General features: G+C 36.7%; 1 protein-coding gene across 1 annotated transcript; it reads right to left on the minus strand.

The window, feature by feature from the left end:
• Positions 1 to 20,505: 20,505 nt before the first annotated feature.
• Positions 20,506 to 21,441, minus strand: LOC103304712 (olfactory receptor 6C2-like; the record flags this gene model as incomplete). The annotated part of the gene is made up of 1 exon (XM_008161534.3): positions 20,506 to 21,441. A coding segment is annotated over exon 1 (936 nt), but the record flags the coding sequence as incomplete, so codon positions are not given.
• Positions 21,442 to 21,738: the final 297 nt, after the last annotated feature.

A 21,738-nucleotide genomic window follows, 5' to 3' on the forward strand; every position in this document is an offset into this window, starting at 1 on the left:
TGAACTTATGAAAGTCTACAGCTTAATTTCTACCATCTCACATTATCCTGAATTTCTTCCTATCATTTTGTCTATTTTTTTCTGATTCTCCTTCATAGCTCCTTTTCCTTTTCTGATTTGTTGGTGCACTTGAACTATTTTTTCTAGGCAATATCTCTTTTACTCTGCCCTCTCTCTAGGAAGTTCTAATAAATAAGGTGATTTTAAGTAGGCAGATGATTCCTGCATTTACATCTGCAGGACAATGTTACAGTATTCTGACTTCAACTTATTCTTAGACATCTAGATCAGACTTATATGGTTGGATCTTACACTTTTCCTTTTTTCTATCTGAGAGTCCTTGAGCAATTTGATTAATTTCTTTAACTTGTGTCTTTTATTTGTGTGTGTATGTGTGCAAACTTGAGATAAAATAATATGTACATCTTAGGGTTATAAAGAAAAATATAGATAATATAGATAAAATATGTACAATTGCATCTGGAATTAGGCGACCATTCATTACTATTCAGTATTGGTTATTCTTATTTTATCCTATTGAGAGTCCTCTAGATGTGCATATTTCAAGATTTTTCATGTGGCACTCATGACTGTGTTCCCTTCCCTGTCAACAATAAGTCTCATTTAAATACATTGTTTATTGTTCTTTTTTCTTGACTCCCATTTTCAGTTGTCTGCATGTCTTGCCATTTCTGTTTGCTTTTTAATTTGTTCCTTTTATTCTCTCACTCACAACACTACTTTTACTCTTGGTGTCTTTATCTCATAGCTGAAATATTGCAGAAACATGTTAACATATGGTTAACATATATGTTTACTTTTCCCATTCAGTATTTTAAAATCAGTGCAATCAGAATCATTTTTCTAAAGCCCAGATGTGATTAACTCTCCCCTATGTGTTGTGGACAATATTTTTGAACTGACATTTACCTTATACTATGTATTTCTTTGAAACTGTAGATGTACCTCTCAGTTAAATGGAAGTTAATTAATTTTGGCTTTAGGTAAGAGTTGAGAAGAGGAGAAAGAGGAATGCATTAATGGGTTTGAGTTTCAAATGCAAGCATTTAGGTTAATGAAATATTCCAGGCAATAAATATTTTATTCAGAGTAATGAGTAAGAACAAAATTTGTCATCTTTGGAGAATTTATAAAAATTCTACATCAGGGTATAAGTGAGTTGAGGAATAGGTTAGAGGATTTAGTGGTTCTGAATAGGATCTGTATGTTTGGGGACCTTTACTGTCTTCCACTAACATGGAGTGGGAATGGCAGAAAGAGAAAAATGAGATAGATTTCTGCAATTTCTTCTCCTTGTAGACATCTAAGGGGAACGATAATTAAGTTGCTCCTTGAACTCAGGCAAAAAAGCCTCAGAACGTCACACAGTCTTCCCATTCCAAAGATTGGTATAGAATTAGCAAAAGGGTGTTCTCCTGTCTAGTGTGACGTGAAACTAAAGACAAACCTTAGATACTTGACAAATTTCCTGCACTGCAATTTGCCACAGTAATACTATCGGTGTCTTATAACTTATACAGAGAACTACTAGGTCTTAAGAGTAATATGGGCAAGGGAAACAAAAGGTCCCAGGCTGTGATGCACATGAATAGATGTTTGAGGACCAGAACAGAGGATGGATACTGACACATTTACTTCTTATCACATTGAAATGATGTAATTGCTCCAGAACCAAGCTGAGCCTGGGTTGAGGGAGGCATGAAGATGATTCCTTAGAGTGAGGTGGTGGAGTTTGGTAGGAAGGGAAGACTGATATTATGTTAATAAAAATATTTACTTTTTTAGAGTGAAATGGAGTTTTGTAACTGAAACATTAATTTTAATTCTTTCAATCACTGTTTTTTGCCCTCATTATAAAAATTAAGCTTCTTAGTTAGCATATGCAGAGCTTTCTAATATTTCTGCTATCAGTCCACAAAATTTCCCTCATTTCTTGTTTTTTCCTACTAGGGTACTTGCATTGGCTCATACCATATACCAGCAAGAGACACTATATCATAGTGATTAAGAGTATGACCTATAGAGTCGGGCTGCTGGTGTCATCTCTCCTGATTCAATTTGCTTCCCTAGACTTATGTACTAGCTGTTTCCATTAAAGGTGATGCTTAAAATTACCTTTGGAAATTCCCAGATGCCGGTCCTTTTGTTTTTAAAGATCTCTACAGTTGTAGTATCTAAGTTCTCTATCTCTATTTTAAGTTTTGGTTTAGGCATTAATTCCACCAGGAATCTATCTATAAATTTTCAAGATAGATGTATCTTTTCTTCTTACTCTTCCCATTGTAGCCTATAATTATTATTTATTATTCTCTGATGACTAAATTGTCAAACTGCATAAACAAATTTTATTTTGACATTGTTTTGTCCCAAGCAGCCAGCTTATCTCCAGGGGCAAAGTAAGAGTTCCTTAAAAGTTTGTGGAAATAAAGACAGAATGACTATCATATTTGCGTTATTTAAAAAAAAAAAGTGTTTTAAAGGTATTTTAGTCTCTGGAATAAGACTGTGGAGTTCTCATTTCCCTTTGCCTCTTCGGGCTCAGTTTCCTCCATGATATTTAGTTCATGGAACCCTTGTGATTGTGATTGCTGAAGTCCAGGCAAAGTCCCTGGCAGATAGTAAGTTAAAGCTCTCTCTCCTTTCACTTCCTCCTCCTCCCCTCCTGCCCCCATAACCTGCTGTAATAGTTAGGCTAATGTGTGAGGGCACTCATCAGTGACCACCACACTATTGTTTTTTCTGCATCCTTTTGTTTGTTTGTTAATCCTCACCATAGACTATGTTTTCCATTGATTTGTAGAGAGAGTGGAAGTGAGGGAGCGGTGGGAAGTGAGTGAGAGACACATGCATTGGTTGCCTCTGGCATGTGCCCTGTCTCAAGCCTGGGAAGAACCTGCAACCCTGATACCACCCCTTCAGCAGGAATCAAACCCCAGACCCTTCACTCTAACCGCTTAGCAGCAATGACTAGGACAGTTCCTGCATTCTTTATAAAGCTTGTGAAATTTGATGCCTCTTATAACCTGTTCAATGTCCTGTGAAGAAACACTAAGGGCAGAGTTTAGAGACTGCAATTTTGAACATGAGGCAATAGGTACTTCACATTTCTTTCTCAACCCCCATTAACACTTAATCACATGGGCAGCTATTTCTGTTTGTAAATAGCTGTAAAAAGTCTATGTCTTTGGTTTACTCTGCATTTCAAAGAGAAAAGAATTTTCTATGGGAAACTTAATTAGTTTGGTATATTAATGGCTTCACTTATTTCTAGCAATCTCTACCCCACATGAAAGCTACAGGTGTGTTTTCCTGAGGTCTGGTGAATTGAGTCAAGTTGTTTCAATCAAGGCAGTAACAAATAACGCATTAGAGTGCTGGAGACAGAGAATTACTTATGGTTTGCAGGCATCTCTGCAGAAAAGGAGCACTAATCTAGGCTGAGGGGGAGAAATAATTAGCTGTTAATCAGGGTCATAAAGGAATTGACCTTTTGAACCTAACTGAGAAAATTCTTAAGCTCTCAATTCTTCACTGTGGCATTTTAACTCAGAGCATTGTCCATATTCCTAAACTCTCCTCCCTTTCCAATCACCAATACTTACCTCATGTGATACCAATATTTAAGTGAATGTTCTCGTAGACGACTTTCATTCAGGTGAATTTTCTATTTATTATATTTAAAGGAATATTTTCAAATATGATGGAATCATTGATCTTTAATAAGAACATTTCTGATAATGTGTATAATGTTGCTATGAATACTCATGCATTCATTCAGAAGGTATTTATTGAAAATCTATGATATGACAGGTAGTGCTATAGATATTAAACATAAAGAGTGAGCATGTTTGCTACGGGTGCATGACCGCTTGCTACGGGTGCATGTAATAAATATTTCAAATGTGTATAATCCCTTCAGATTTCTTTTTTATAATACAAACTAACATTAGAAATAACTATTTTACTTTTCAGAGATACCCAATATTGCCATCTCTGATTTTTAAGCAGATTAGTCATATTTTCTAGGACTAAGGAACTAGAACTTTGAATGACGAAAGAAACAAAAATTGCCAAACAAGAATATACTTACTCTTATGGAAGGTAATCATGGCTTCAGTTGACTGTGTAATCCTGGTAGTCCCGAAGATGAAACTGAAAGTGTAAGTGGGTTCAGTTAAGGTGCCTAAATTCTCCTCTCTTGAAGACATACACATTCATGGATAATTGTTTTCTAATAGAAAGTGCCAAAAGACTCTCACTAAAGAAGATTCTATTTCATTTTAAACCTGGAGAACAATTTCTTATATAGGAAAGCTGAAATAAAAAGTCATGTGTTTTAAATGTCTGAGAAATATAAGGTAATTTTTAAAGAAGATTTTGAAAGAGATGATTTCTGATTTCTCTGGGAAAGATTTTTACACAGTGAAGAAAGATTAAGATGACTTTTATAATCTCAGTCTCTTATAGATGTACCGGGGCCCTCTGTGTGGATAAGTAAAGGGCCCTCTGTGACCAAGTTCAAACATGACTAATGATTTCAATATGCACTGAATTTTGGCAAAATACCTAGAGGGAGCAGTGGGAATAGTGTCCTTGGAGACAATAAGATGCAACAATTTTAAGAGACACATTCCAAGTGCAGAACAATAATTGTCTGATGAAAAGATTTCTGGCTTCTCTTCAACCCATAGATCACAAAGTGTTAACAAAAGACAACAAAATTGCTTTGTCTGCTTTTTCTATAAAAAAAAAATCTTAAAATAATATAGACACAATTTCTAATCTGACAACTGTACATACTTTCCCAGGGTAAAAATATATGTTTGTATCACAAGTTTTCTGTATTGAACTCTTTTTATGTGTAAGCCATTATATAAAAAATCTCACTATTAATAAACATCATTGTTTTTTCTGTTTAAATTATCACAAGAGGAATTTCTGATGTAAATCCCACTTACATGTTAGAATTTTGAAGTGTATTGCCACATTTTGCTTCCAATGTATAATTCCGCATGATATACACACCATGTTTGGGTCTCTCTGTGTCACTATTGGCACTGTGGGTTCTCAAGGAATCCTACCCTCATTCCTTGCTTGAGTTTTGAGTCAACAAAGGAGCAAAAAGTAGGCAAGTAAATGGAGATTAAAATACCAATTTTATTAAAGATAGAAATATTTAAAATGTCCCTTTGAACATCCTGATAAGAACCTCCTGAGTTAGCCATATCTCTCAGATAGACAGTTCTAGAAACCCAACTCTATCCCACCACTTGGCAGGCCCTTTTGTTTCATGAATTTGAACAGTCTGATATCTATGTGTAGAAAAAACCATATAAAACAGGAGAGGGAATATTACCTCTCAGGTAAGTCTGTGTTCAACCCCAGGGGAGGGATAATAGGAGAGTGGAGGTTTATTGATAAAAATCCTCCAAATTTTAGAAATAAATCAGAAGAATGACTGTCTGTCTTTACCATGTCATGATTTAACAGGGCCATTCAATAATTATTTAATTATGCAGGAAAATGCACAGGCATTTGACTTGGCTATGTACTTTTCCAGAAACTCCAGACACTGTGAAAGTGATACATTAACTATAGATTTATGTTCAGTAGAAAACATAGCCTAAAGATCATAGTTTTAGGGCACTATTGGATATTAGCCAGTTCAATATCTATCAGATACTGAACAGTAGTCTTCTATTTTAAAAAAATTATCTTTATTATTGAAAGTATTATCGATGTCCCCCTCTTTTTCCTAATTGACCCCCTCTACCTAGCCCTGCCCATCTTCCAGGCCTTCATCACACTATTGTCTGTGTCCATGGGTTATGCATATATGCATATAAGTTCTTTGGTTTATCACTCCTACCCTCCCCCTAACGTCCCTTACCTTCTCTCTGAGATTCATCACTCTGTTCCATGCTTCTATGTCTCTGGATCTATATGGTCCATCAGTTTATTGTGTTCATTAGATTCCACATATGAGTGAGATCATGTGACACTTGTCTTTCTCTGACTGGCTTATTTCACTTAGCGTAATAGTCTCTAGGACCCTTCATGCTGTCTCAAAGTGTAAGAGATTTTTTTTTACAGCTGCATAATATTCCATGGTGTAAATGTCCACCATTTTTAATCCACTTATCTACTGATGGGCACATGGGCTGTTTCTAGATCTTAGCTATTGTAAGTTGCACTGCTATGAACATAGGTGTGCATATATTCTTTCTGATTGGTGTTTTGGGTTTCTTAGGATATATTCCTAGAAGTGGGTTCACTGGCTCAAATGGCAATTGCATTTTTAATTTTTTGAGGAAACTCCATACTGTTTTCCATAATGGCTGCACCAGTCTGCATTCCCACCAGCAGTGTACTAGGGTTTGCTTTTCCCCATAACCTTGGCAGCACTTGTTATTTGTTGTCTTGTTGATGGTAGCCATTCTGACACGTGTGAGGTGATACCTCCTTGTTGTTTTGATTTGCATTTATCTGATGATTAGTGACTGAGCATTTTTTCATGTTTCCTTGTCATCTGTATGTCTACTTTGGGGAAGTGTCTATTTATGTCCTTTGCCCATTTTTAAATTGGAATGTTTGTCTTCCTGATGTGAAGTTGTATGAGTTCCTTATATATTTTGGAAATTAACCCCTTACCAGATATATCATTGGCAAATATGTTCTCCCATGCAGTGGGCTCCCTTTTCATTTTGTTGTGGTTTCTATTGCTGTGTAGGAACTTTTTATTTTGATGTAGTCCTGTTTATTTTTTCCTCTGTTTCTCTTGTTTTGGAGATATATCTGGAAACCTATTGCTAAGAGAGATGTCTGAGATTTTGCTGCCTATGGTTTCTTCCAGGATATTTATGGTTTCATGTATTTTATTTAAGTCTTTTATCCATTTTGAGTTTATTCTTGTTTATGGTGTAAGTTGCATGTACCTGTCCAATTTTTCTAACACCATTTATTGAAGAGATTGTCTTTACCCCATTGTATGCTCTTGCTTCCTTTGTCAGATATTAATTGAGCATAATGGCTTGTGTTGACTTCTGGGTTCTCTGCTCTGTTCCATTGATCTATATGCCAGTTCTTGTGCCTGTACCAGGCTATTTTGAGTATCCCATCTTTGTGGTATAACATGATATTTGGTATTGTGATCCCCCTAACTTTGTTCTTCTCTCTTAATAAGGCTGCAGCTATTTGGGGTCTTTTTTGGATCCACATACAGTTTTGGAGTATTTGTTCCAGATCTGTGAAATATACCATTGATATTTTAATGGGGATTGCACTGAATGTATAGATTGATTTGGGTATTATGGCCATTTGATTTATTTATTTATTTAATTGTTTAAATTATTACATATGTCTTCTTTTTAAAAAAACCTATAAATTTTTATTTTATTTTATTGATTAAGGTATTACATATGTGTCCTTATCTCCCTATTACCCCCAACCCACCCACTCATGCCCTCACCCCCCAGTTTCTGTGTCCATTGGTTAGGCTTATTATATGCATGCATACAAGTCCTTTGGTTGATCTCTCCCCCTTACTGCCACCCTTCCCTACCTTCCCTCTGAGGTTTGATGGTCTGAAATCTGCTTCTCTGTTTCTGGATCTGTTTTTGTTCATCAGTATATGTTGTTCATTATATTCCATAAATGAGTGAGATCATGTGGTATTTATCTTTCTCTGACTGGCTTATTTCGCTTAGCATAATGCTCCCCAGTTCCATCAATGCTGTTGCAAATGGTAAGAATTCCTTCTTTTTTATAGCAGTGTAGTATTCCACTGTGTATATGTACCACAGTTTTTTAGTTCACTCATCTGCTGATGGGCACTTAGGCAGCTTCCAAATCTTAGCTATGGTAATTTGGGCCGCTATGAACATAGGGGTGCATATATCCTTTCTGATTGGTGTTTCTAGTTTCTTGGTATATATTTCTAGAAGTGGGATCACTGGGTCAAATGGGAGTTACATTTTTAATTTTTTGAGTAAACGCCATACTGTTCTCCACAGTGGCTGCACCAGTCTGCATTCCCACTAGCAGTGCATGAGGGTTCCTTTTTCCCCCCATCCTCTCCAGCACTTGTCCTTTGTTGATTTGTTGATTATAGCCATTCTGACAGGTGTGAGATGGTACTGCTTTGTTGTTTTGATTTGCATATCTCAGATGGTTAGTATCTTTGAGCATTTTTCATAGGTCTCTTGGTCTTCTGTATGTCCACGTTCGATAAGTGTCTATTTAGGTTCTCTGCCTATTTTTTGATTGGATTGTTTATCTTCCTTTTGTTAAGTTGTATGAGTTCTCTGTAAATTTTGGAATCTAAACCCTTCTCAGAGATAACATGGGCAAATATGTTTTCCCATGCTTGGGACTTCCTTGTTTTGTTGATGGTTTCTTTTGCTGTGCAGAAGCTTTTTATTTTGATGTAGTTCCATTTGTTTATTTTCTCTTTAGTTTCCATTGCCCTAGGAGCTGTATTGGTAAATATATTGCTACAACATATGTCTGCTATTTTTGCCTATGGATTCTTCTACAATTTTTATGGTTTCCTATCTTATGTTTAAGTCCATACATTTTGAGTTTATTTTTGTGTATGGTGTAAGTTGGTGGTCTAGTTTCATTTTTTTAATTGTATTTGACCAATTTTCCCAACAACATTTATTGAAGAGACTGTCTTAACTCCATTGTATGCTTTTGCCTCCTTTGTCAAATATTAATTGAGCATAATGGCTTGGGTCAATTTCTGGGTTCTCTGTTTTGTTCCATTGGTCTATATGTCTGTTCTTGTGCCAGTATCAGGCAGTTTTGAGAACAGTGGCTTTGTAATATAAATGATATCTGGTATTGTGCTCCCTCCAACTTTGTTTTTCTTTCTCAGGATTGCTGTGGCTATTAGGGGTCTTTTTTTATTCCACATGAATTTTTGGAGAGTTTGTTCTAGGCCTTTGAAATATGCCATTGGTATTTTAATGGGGATTGCATTAAATCTATAGATTGTTTTGGGTAGTATGGACATTTTAATGATGGTGATTCTACCAATCCATGAATACGGTATATTTTTCCATTTTTTTATGTTTTCCTCTATTTCTATTTTCAACATCCTGTAGTTTTCTGAGTACTAATCGTTTATTCCTAGGTATCTTATTATTTTTTTTTTTTGCAACAGTAAATGGTATTTTTTTTTTAGTTTCTCTTCTGAGAGATCATAATTGATGTATTAAAATGCCACCAATTTCTAGGTGTTACGTTTTTATCTTGCTACATTGCCAAATTCCTTTTTTAAATTTAATAGTGTTTGATGGAGTGTTTAGGGTTTTCTGTGTACAATAGCATGTCATCTACAATCAAGACTGTTTTTCTTCCTTCTTTACAAGTTGCATGCCTTTTATATGTTTTTCTTATCTAATCTTGGTAGCTAGGACTTCCAGTACTAATTTGAATAATAGTGGTGAAAGTGGACATCCCTGTCTTGTTCCTGTTTTTAGGGGGAATGCTTTTAGTTTTTCCTCATTGAGCATGCTGTTGGCTGTCAGTTTGCCATATATAGCCTTTATCATGTTGAGATATGATCTCTCTATTCCCATTTTGCTGAGATTTTTTTTTAATCTGTAAAGGGTATTAGATTTTGTCGAATCATTTTTCTGCATCTATTGGTATGATAATGCAACTTGTTTATGTTATGTATCATGTTTATTGATTTGTGAATATTGTACTGACCTGCATCCCTGGAACAAGTTTCATATATGATCTTTTAAGTATATTGGTGGATCTGATTGGCTAATATTTTGTTGAGGATTTTAGCATCTATGTTCATCAGGGATTCTGGCCTATAATTCTCTTCCTTTCTTTTTTTTCAAAATCCTCACCTGAGTATATTTTTCCATTGATTTTTAGAAAGAGTGGAATAGAGAAGGAAAGACAGAGAGAAATATCGATGTGAGAGAAACACATCAAATGATTGCCCCCCTGCAAGGGCTCTGACCAGGGCCTGAGGCTAGGGAGGAGCCTGCAACTGAGGTACTTAACCTTGAATGAAATCAAACCAGGGATCCTTCTGTCCTCAGGCCGAAGCTCTATCCACTGAGCGCAGATTCTCTTTCTTTGTAGTGTCCTTATTTGCTTTTGGAATTAGCATAATGCTGGCCTTATAAAAAGAGCTTGGAAGTGGTCCTTCCTCTCGGATATTTTGGAGTAATTTGAGGAGTATAGGTCTTAGTTCTTTGAATGTTTTGTTAAAGCCCCCTGTGAAGCCATCCAAACCAGAGGTTTTGTTTGCTGGGTGTGTTTTGATTACTGATTCAATTTCATCAGTTGTTATTGGCCTATTTAGGTTTTCTGATTCTTTCTGTTTCAGTTTGGGAAGATTGTCTTTTCCTAGGGATTTGTCCATTTTGTCCAGGTTGTCCAATTTGGCATATAGTTGTTCATAGTATTTTCTTATGATCCCTTGTATTTCTGTAGTGTCAGTTGTTACTTCACCTCTTTCTTTCCTTATCTTATTATTTGGGTCCTCTCTCTTTGTTTCTTGATTAGTATAGCTAATGGTTCATCAATCTTGTTCTTTTTAAGGAACCAGCTCTTAGTTTCATTGATCTTTTGTATTTTTTAAAGTTATTTTTTTAGTCTTTATGAGATTTATTTCCACTCTGATCTTTATTAGTTCCTTCCTTCTACTTACTCTGGGCTTTTCTTGTTGTTCTCTTTCTATTTCTTTTCATTGTAGTGTTAGATAGTTTATTAGAGTTTTTTCTTATTTCTTGAGGTAGGCCTGTAATGCTATGAACTTCCCTTTTGAAACTGATTTTGCTGTGTCCCATAGATTTTGGGTTGTTTTGTGTTAATTTGTTTCCAGAAAGTTTTTGATTTCTTTTTTATTTTATTGGTAACCCATTCATTGTTTAGTAACATACTATTTAGCCTCCATGTGTTTGAATGTTTTTATTCTGGTTGATTTCTAGTTTCATGCCATTGTCGTCTGAGAAGATGCTTGATATGATTTCAATACTCTTGAACTTGTAGAGACTTACTTTGTGTCCTAACACATGGTCTATTTTTGGGAATGTCCCATGTGCACTTAAGAAGAATGTATATTCTTCAGCTTTGGAGTGGAATGTTTTGTAACTGCCAGTTAAATCCATCTTATCTAGTGTACCATTTAAGGTCTGTATTTCCTTGTTGAGTTTTTGTCTGAAAATTTATCCAGTGGTGTCAGTGGAGGGGCTAAAGTCCCCCACTAGGGCTGTATTGCTTTTGATCTCTACCTTAATGTCTTCCAAGAGATTTTTTATACATTTAGGTGGTCCTATATTGGTTGCATAAGTGTTTACCAGGGTTATATCTTCTTGTTGGATTGATCCCTTTAGTATTATGTAATAGTCTTTTTTTATTTTTTTGTCTCTTATTATGGCCTTTGCTTTGAAGTCTATTTTGTCATATATAAGTATTGCTACTCCTGCTTTGTTTTTGTTTTTGTTTCCATTGCATGGAGAAATTTTTTTTTCATACCTTCCCTCTCATCTTTTGTCAGTTTTTTGTTCTGAGGTGGGTCTCTTGTAGACTGCATATATGTGGGTCATGCTTTATTATCTATTCAGCTACCCTATGTGTTTTGATTGGAACATTTAATCCATTTACATTTAAGGTTATTTTTGCTAGATATTTATTCATTGTCATTTTCATTTTTTCCCTCTATGTTTCTCTTTCTTTCTCTATACATTTCTTATTCTTATTATAGCAGTCCCTCTAACATTTCTTACAGTGCTGGGTTGGTGGTAATAATCTCCTTTAACCTTTTTTTTTGTCTGGGAAACTTTTAATTCCCCACCTATTTTGAATGGTAGCCTAGCTGGATAGAGTAGTCTTGGTTTCAGATCCTTGCTTTTTATTACTTGGAATGCTTCATTCCCTTCCCTTCTGGCATGTAGTGTTTCTGTTGAGAAATCATCTGATAGCCTTATGGGAGCTCCCTTGTAGATCACTGACCATATATCTCTTGTGGTCCTTAAGATTCTCTCTTTGTTCTTAACATTTGCCATTTTAATTATGATGTGCCTTGGAGTGGATCTCTTTGGGTTCCTCTTACTTGGTACCCTCTGGCTTCCTGATATTGTGTGGCTCTTTTCTTCACCAGCTTAAGGAAGTTTTTGTCATTATTTCTTCCAACAGGTTCTCTATACCTTGTTCACTTTTTTTCTCTCTTTCTGTCACTTCTATGAGGTGAATGTTGTTTCATTTCATGTTGTTCCAAAATTCCCTTAAACTGTCCTCATGCTTTTTAAATATTTTCTTTTTTCTGCTCTGATTGTTTTTTTCTTACCTTAACTTCTTCTTTTTTTTTTTTTTTTTAAATATATTTTATTGATTTTTTACAGAGAGGAAGAGAGAGGGATAGAGAGTTAGAAACATCGATGAGAGAGAAACATCGATCAGCTGCCTCTTGCACACCCCCTACTGGGGATGTGCCCGCAACCAAGGTACATGCCCTTGACCGGAATCGAACCTGGGACCCTTGAGTCTGCAGGCCGACGCTCTATCCACTGAGCCAAACCGGTTTCGGCAACTTCTTATTGACTTATTCATCCTCCACTTCACCGAGCCTGCTTTTAATTCCTTCCAGCATATTCTTGATGTCAGATATAGTATTCTTCATTTCTGACTGGTTCTTATTCATAATATCTATATCTTCTTTCATGCTGATGTACCTTTCACTAAGTTCCTTTAATTCTCACTAAGTTCCTGGAGGTTCCAATTAAGTTGAAACTTAATTGGAGCATCTTTATAACCATTACTCTGAAATCTATGTCTGATAACTTGCTTCCCCTCCATATCTCATAGGTCTTTGGTGATTCCTCCTTTGTGTCACCATTTTAGTTGTTTTTTTGTGTTTGTTTCTATGTAGTAGATATATTTGCTATGAATCCCAGTCTTGTGGGGTGGTCTATGTTCTGTGGGACCTAGAGGTGTATTTTTCTTGTATTTTTGAACTGTATGCTCTAGTTATGCCCCTTTTGTGGGTTATTTAGACACTTCTGTCTGGATTTTTGTTGTCCCAATCATGGGAGGACTCTCCTTTCAGGTTGGCTAACTGTGACGCTTGGCTGCTACCACGTTGTGTGAGCTGTTTTATAGGTGCTGACAGGGTAAAACAAAACAAAACGTAACTGACAGGAAACAAACTGGAACATACAAAATATACTGAAGACCACAATGAAAATAACCCAAGAAAAAAGAGAATTATGAAAGAGAAGAGAGAACACAAATACTAAGGCAAAAATTTAAGAGAGAAAAGGATATTATTACTAATAGTAAAATAATAATAATAATAAAATAATAATAAAGAAGCTACTGGGAGGTAAAAGTGGCAGGCAAAAGATTCTGAAAAGAAAGCTGAAATAGCAAAAATTAAGAGGAGAAGGTAGGAATAGGAAAATGTTAAAAAAGACAAGTCTGAGAAAGAAAGAAAAAATTGTGCAATGGTATCAAGAAGAGGGAGAAAGGTAAAGCAAAAGAAAGCATGAGAAAGAAAAATGGGAGTAAAAGAGAAAAAAGTAAAGAAGGAGGCCAATAAGAGATATAGAAGAAATTAGAGAGAAAAACAATAAAGCAGAGAATATGAAGAAAATGCTGAAAAAATAATAAAAAACAAGCAAAGCAAAACAAAACAAAAAGAGAAAAAATTAAAAAGACATAAAACAAAACATCAACAACAATATAGACAAAAAAAAATAAAGGATCCAACCAAGTGAAGTTCACCTGGGCAGTTTATGATGTCTGAGGCTCACTGTTTTGTATGCTAATTTCATGCCTCCTGGTAGGTACTTTTGTGTCAGCCAATCTCAGGAGCTGTTCATATTTGGCTCTCAGTGTCTTTTTATAGCTGGCCTGTCTGTGATTCTCTGTGGACTGCCTCCTCTTGTCAGTTATTCCACCTCCCCTCTGTGGTTATCGGTGTCTTCTGAAGAGAGTCTTTAGGGCAGATGCTGGCTAGTGTAGTTTAGAGATTTCACCACCAGGCACTCAATGAGGGGAAATTAATCTCTGGTTCAAAGCTGACTCCTCAGTCCCTACCATATCTTTCAACTCTAGTTCCCTCTAAAATGGCTTGATGAAGATTCAGATTGGATACAGCCTATTGCCTTTTCTGTGTGAGCAGTTTCAGCTGGCTTGGGCTCAAAACAGATTCCCGTGAGCATGTTGCCTGCCACTTTGTCCCAAACAATAGTCCTTGAGATTATTACTATTGGACTGTCCTTCTCTAAGCTGTTCCTCCTTCCCCACTGAACTGTGCCCATCGGAGGTAATGTGGACACATAAAATTAATCACCTCAGGCCCCAAGACTCCTGTGATGTACACAATTTCTGACAGTTATTCAACCATACAAGAATATAGGTGTTATTGTAAAGGGATTTTGCATACATAATAAGGTCCAAAATAGCTGACTTTAAGATAAGGAAATTATCCTTGGTGGCCCTTGTCAAATCAAATGAGCCCTTCAAAAGAATGGAAGCTCTTGAAAGAGATTTGAAGCATGTGAGATTTAACATGAAGACATTTTTCTATTTCTGGTTTTGAAGTTGGAGGGATTTATGTGGCAACTACTAGAAGTAGAAAGCAGAGTCCCAAGCAAGATGAACCTAAAGAGGCCCACGCCAAAACACATCATAATTAATATGCCAAAGGTTCATGTCAGAGAGAGAATCTTAAAAGCAATAACAAAAAGCAGTTAGTTGCTTATTTCTTAATTTGACTGTTTTCCTTTTGTTGAGCTGTGAGAATTCTTTATCTATCTGGGTACAAGTCTTTTATCAGAGAATAATTTTGACTATTTTTTCCTATTGTGTGGGTTTCACAGTTTCTGAATGGTGTATTTTGAACTACAATTTTTTTAGATGAAGTCAAATTGACTTTTGCTTATCTTTTACCACTTGTGCTTTCAGTGTCATATCTAAGAAACCATTGTCTAATCCCAGGTCACAAAGATTTACTCTTACGTTTTCTTTTAACAGTTTATTTTTGAGTTTTTGAGTTTTAGCTTTTATCCTTAGTTCTATGATTTATTTTGAGTTTATTTTTGTATGGCATGATGAAGATGACTAAATTCTTTTGCATATGGTTATCCAGTTTTCTCACACCATTTGTTGAAAAGACTATTCTTTTCCTAGTGAATTGTCTTGGCACCTTTGTTATATACCAGTTGACCATTTTAGTGGTTCCTCAAAAAGATATGTCCAAGTTTTAATCTGCAGAACTTGCAATTGTGACCTTTTTGGAAATGTAGGAGGCCCTAACTCCAATGACTGCTGACCTTGTAAGAAGGGAAGAGTGTACAAAAAGACATAGGAAAGAAAGCCATGGAAGATGGCGGCTAAAATTAGAATCATGCAGCTGCAAGTCAAAGAGTTCTAGGGGCCACCAGATTCTGAAAGAGGTATAGAAGAATTCTCCCCTTTTTTCTTTTAGGGCAGACAGTTTTTTATGTGGAAATACTTTTTGTTATTAAAGAGTGTTTTGGAAAAATAAAATTGTGCATAAAGATAAATTATGGGCAGAGCAACTAACGAGCAGGGTCACTGAAAGGTTTAGTACAAGAGTACACAGGAAAGGTCCCATGGTGAGGACTCCTGCAGGATGTGCCTGGGGGACATTTAAGATATTTATGGTCACTATTTTACTTATACTGCTTAGAAGACAATCATTTCTTGCTTGCTCCTAAATCCTTGGCTTTGTATTAACTTTATATAATTTTACATTATTGTATGAAAAGTGAAAACAAACAAGGGTTAGGATTCCCAGTAGGGGAGAACAGACCATAGAATGTTCTTTACTAAAAAATTAAGGGTTAGTCAGAAAGAAAAACATTTGCCAAACACCTGATCTTTAAGAGTCACTTTTCTTTGCCCTGTGGGCCTTTCAAAGCTTAAAATGATCTAAGAAAATCACTTTAAATGTTAATGGCCTAATACATAAATTAAAAGACAGAGATTGCCACAGTGAATTAAAAAGCAAAAGCCCTGTGAGAAATGTTAAAGATTTCTTCTATTCCTTTCTTTCTTTTCTTCTCTCTTCTCTTTTTATTCCTATACTAGGGGCCTGGTGCACAAAGATTTGTACATGGGGGATGGGTCCCTCAGCCTGACCTGCACCCTCTCCAATCTGGGAGCCGTCAGGGGAGCCCTCTCCAATCTGGGAGTTTCTGTCTGTCTTTGCAATCATATGAGCGAATTGTCTGAGACCCCAACCCAGTTTGGTTTGGTGCTCACAGAACAATAGAGGTCTTTTTTTTTTTTCTTTGCTCCATTGGTGGAGATTTCCTAGAAGTTGCAGGATATCTTCCCTTTAATTTTTCCTCGACACTCTGACTTTACTTATGTCTCTCACCTTTGCTTTTTCTCCATCTCCCACCCGCAACAGTAACTTGCTCCAGGCTCACTTTGCTCTAGTGTCTAGGAGATCCCGCAAGGTGTCTGCCACCAGAACTATGATTCCCAGAATTCCTAGTGCTCCCCGCACTCTTGGTTTCCGCTTCCAGTCCAAGGGCTGCACAAACCAAAAGGACTGTGATCTCCAGCCACCACCAGGCCTGGCTGACAGGACCAGACACTCCAGTGGCATCCCTGGGACCAAGGCTGCTCGGCGCCGGTGTGTGCATGCGCTGCCACAGGCTCGAAGCAGGCGGGGTCCCAGGGATGCCCGTCGCATCGCCCTGACAACATGGAGAGAGGGTGGGTGTCTTGCCCCACCTCCGGCCACTCGGCGACTGTGTGAGGGCACTCTGCCCACAGGCTCGCCATCTTTGTCGGGTTAATTTGCATACTCACTCCTGATTGGCTATGGGCATTGTGGAGGTACGGTCATTTTACATATTTGTCTATTATTAATATAGATATTGTCTATAAGAAATCAACTTTATAAATTGACTTGGGTAGATAAAAGTAAAGGGTCGAAGAAAGATATATCATCCTATCTAATAAAAGAGTATATGCAAATTGACTGTCACTCAAACACACAAGATGGCTTCCCCCATCCGGTCAAAGATAGCCGCCACCATGTGTACACAAGATGGCCACCACAGGATGGCCAGCAGGGGAGGGCAGTTGGGAGGAACCAGGCCTGCAGGAGAGCAGTTGGGGGGTATCAGGCCTGCAGGGGAGGGCAGTTGGGGGGGACCAGGCCTGCATGAAGGGCAGTTAGGGGCAACCAGGTCGGCAGGAGAGGGAAGTTAGGAGCAACCAGGCTTGCAGGGGAGGGCAGTTGGGGGGGACCAGGCCAGCAGGGGAGGGAAGTTAGGGGCAATCAGGCCACAGAGGAGCAGTTACGCGTCAATCTGGCTGGCAGGGGCATGATTAGGGGGTGATTAGGCTGGCAGGCAGAAGTGGTTAGGGGCAATCAGGCAGGCAGGAAGGTGAGTGGTTGGGAGCCAGCAGTCCTGGATTATGAGAGGGATGTCCCAGATTGGAGAGGGTGCAGTCTGGGCTGAGGGACACAGCCCCGTGCATGAGTTTCATGCACCAGACCTCTAGTATTAACAATAATAAAAAAGCTGGAGTGGCTATATTAATTTCTGCCCTATTGTTATTTTCTTCCATTTGCTTGCTTTGGCTTTGGATTACTTTTCTTTTGCAGGATTCTTAATCTTGAAGGTGAGGTTCATGATTTGGGATTTTACTTTTTAATATAGGTGTTTAGTGCTACAAATTTCTCTTTAAGCACTCCTTGAGCTGCATTATGTAAGTTTTGATATGTTGTGTTTCTGCTTTCACTCATCTCAAAGTATTTTCTCATTTTTCATGTGATTTATTCTTGAATCCATTGGTAATCTAGAAGTGCCTTGTTTACTTTTCATATAATTGTAAATTTCACAAATTTTATTTATTTATATTTTTCTTACATTGTGTTTGGAGGGCATAATTTGTGTGATTTAAATAACTTTTAAGATAATGATTGTTATGTGGCCTAGGATATGATCTGTCCTAGAAACTTTACATGTGTCTTTGAGAAGAATGTGTATCTTGATGCTGTTTGGTGGAATGTTAAATAGATGTCTGTTAGCTCTACTTGGTTTATAGTATTGGTCATATTTTTTATTTACCTAGTAATCTTCTGCATCATTGTTCATTATTGAAAGTGAAGCATTGAAATTTCCCACTATTATTTTTGAATTGTCTATTTCATACTTCATTTTTTTCAGATTTTGATTTATGGATTTTGGTGCTTTATTCCCAGTTGAATATCCTATATAATAAAAGCCTAATATGCAAATAGAACAACAGCTGAAATGACCGGTCGCTATGTCATGCACTGACCACCAGGGGACAAACGCTCAATGCATAAGCTGCCTCCAGACCCCAGGACCCATGCCAGCCAAGGCAGGTGTCAGCGTGGGGCCCCCAATCATCCTGGTCACCCCCCAGAGGGAGGTGACCATTGGCGGGGGTAGAGGGGTGTGTGAGGTGGCCGGTAAGCAGGTACAACGGCAGAGGGTGGGTCTGGCCAGCCTCCCGATTGCCTTGCTGGTCACCCCACAGATAGGCCCTGATCACTGGCCAGGTCTAGGGACCCTACCCATGCACGAATTTCGTGCATCAGGCCTCTAGTATGTCTATAATTATTATGTGTTTTTTATACTTTTTAAAATTATTATAAAAGATCTCTCTTTGCTTCTAGTAACACTTTTTTTGTCATATAATCCTTTTGGTCTGATATTAAGATAGCTACTTCAGGTCTCTTTGGGGTGGTATTTTTTTTTATCCTCTTATTTAAAACCTACTTGGGTTTTGAATCTTAAGTTGGTAAAGAGTAGACAGTGTAGAATAGAGCACTTAAAAATGCATTCTGTTGCTCTGGCCGGTGTGTCTGAGTGGTTAGAGTGTTGTGCTCCTGCACTGAAGGGTTGCAGGTTTGATTTCTGGTCAAGGGCATGTGCATGGGTTGTAGGTGTGAGTGTGGGAGGCAACCAATCCATGTGTCTCTTTCACATTGAGGTTTCTCTTTCTCTTTCTTTCTATTTCCCTCTCCCCCTCCATCCCTTCTACTCTTCCTAGAAATCAATGGAAAAAATATCCTCAGGTGAGGATTAACAACAAAAAATAAATAAATAAAATGCCTTCTTTCAATCTCTGCTTTTTTATTAGAGATTTTATTCCATTCATATTTAATATAATTACTGATAAGATAGGTTGTAAGTCTAACATTTTGCTATTATGTTTCTGTGTGTCTGCTATCTTTTTTGTTCTTTTATTCTTTCATTACTTCTTTTTTTTGCATTAAATCAAATATTTTTCTAGTATTCCATTTTAATTCTCTTGTTTCTTAAACTGTATGTTTTTGAATTATTTTCTTAGCTGTTTTCCTGGGTATTACAAAGAACATCTTAACTTTTAACAATCTAGTTCTGAATAAACAAAATTAATTTTAATACTGTGCAAAACTGATCAAATACAGCTCTGCTGCCTCCTCCTACCTTGGTACTATTATTGTTATACAAATTATGTCTTTATGCGTTATAAGCTCAGCAACACAGTTTCATTATTACTTTATTAAGTGTAGTTGATAATCTTATATCGGTTATATTAGTTTCAGGTGTATAATATAGTGATTCAACATTTTTATACTTAAATCTGTGCCTTTGGAAACTTATTTCTAATTTTTAATTTTACATATGATTTATAGATTTTAAAAACTTTCTTTGTGTGAGTCTCCAATCAGGGTTTTTAGTTACATTAGGGAACCTTTTCTGCTCTTTTCATTTTTTAAGCTGATAGCCAAAAATGTTTAAACTTAGCTGTGAATATGTAGGTAGGCAGATGGTTTTAAAAAATTTCCCTTTCATTAGATGTACATCAAGATGGTAATTTTAGTTTCATGTTGTTGTGCTAGTTCTAAAATTTTTTTCATCATGTGGCTGTTGAAATCTCATATTCCATCTTTATATTCATCCATATTTAAATTCATTCAGCTTGATATATTCTGACATATCTTTATTTACTTTTCTGTAATCTATGCTAGTTTATATATGACAGTTTATATATGGGCTTTGGCTGTCTGTTTTCAGTATCCTCTTTATATCTGCCACCTATTTGCTATAAGATAAGGTTTACATTGAAAATAATAGTTGTTAAATTGTATTGACAATTTTCCAGGTGTTTGCATTGGTAGTACTTTTCCATTTTTTAGTCTACCATATTTTTCTCATTCTGGTATTATATTTGCATAAAAGCTTGTGCTTTTTATTTCTGCATTACACATTATTTATAACTTTTAACCCAAATTTTATTAAAGAATTATATCCATGTGAATGAAATTGTTAAATAGACTTGAAATAGAGGAATTAATTTGTAAGACTACCCCATCAGTATAGTAAGAGAAATTGTAAAATGTTAATAAAACTGAAAGAGAAGTTATTAAGACAAAATATGATTAAAATTTTACCCCAAAAGTTGAGGAAATATTCATCCTTTATTTTAATTAATCAACTACTTTTTCCTTTTCTTTAAGAAGAATGCAATCCTTTTGATTGAGTCATTCAAGGCTTTCTTCACCTGCTTGTTTCTTAGGGTATAAATGAATGGGTTCAACATAGGTGAAATAGAAGAAATGAGCAGGGAAACTCCTTTGTTAAGAGCCACCTCTTCCTTTGCTGAAGGTTTGATATAAATGAAGATGCAGCTGCCATAGGTGATGGAAACCACAATCATGTGGGAAGAACAGGTAGAAAAGGCCTTTGTCTTTTGCTGAGCAGAAGAGAGTCTTAGAATTGTCATCATGATATAAATGTAGGACAGAACAACACATAAAAGGGTCATGATAAAAGTCAACACAGCGCACACTAAAATCATTCGCTCTATGAACCAGGTGTCTGAGCATGAAATCTTTAGCAGAGGAGTGGCATCACAAAAAAAGTGATCAATGACGTTAGAGTCACAGAATTCCAGATCGAGGCCCAGGCTAAGTGGCGGGATTATGATTAACAAACCAACCATCCAACAGCTGATGATAAGTCTGTTGCAGACTCTGTTATTCATGATGGTCATATAATGCAAGGGTTTGCAGATGGCCACATAGCGGTCAAAGGACATACTGGCTAGAAGAAAAAATTCTGTTATACCAAAAAGATAAGTAAAGAATATTTGAACAGCACAAGCCTCATAGGTAATGATTTTGTCACCAGTTGATATGTTGTACAAAAATCTGGGAATACAAGCAGTTGTGAATGAGATTTCTAGGAAAGAGAAATTTTGGAGAAAAAAGTACATGGCTGTTCTAAGATGGCAATCTATGACGGTGAGGAAGATAATGGTCAGGTTCCCAGCTACACTCAACATGTAGGTAAAAAAAAGAAAGATGAAAATCAGAACTTTCAGTTGTGGGTCATCAGTCAGTCCCAGCAGGATGAATGTTGTTACTGTGTGGTTTCTCATCATGGATTCCTGCTTTCTGCCCAGTCTGCATGAAAAATTCAGAGACACTTAAATAGAGTGTAGTGAAACCAAAATGAGCTTTCAATACTGGCTATAAATGACAAGCAAATTGACATGACTATATTGAAGTGATCATCTTGTCTATGTGTAATATTTTTATTGTGGATATGAGCAGTAACTGTATTTTCATCCTCACCTTATCTTCCATCTTATAGTTTCATCTTGTTACCAATAGTTTTAGCTTAGCATACTACCCACGAGTAATGGAAGCTAGTGCTCAAATACTTTGTAATTTTGAGA

Source organism: Eptesicus fuscus, chromosome 7 (genome assembly GCF_027574615.1).
Source record: "Eptesicus fuscus isolate TK198812 chromosome 7, DD_ASM_mEF_20220401, whole genome shotgun sequence".
In the NCBI taxonomy this organism is placed as follows: Eukaryota; Metazoa; Chordata; class Mammalia; order Chiroptera; family Vespertilionidae; genus Eptesicus; species Eptesicus fuscus.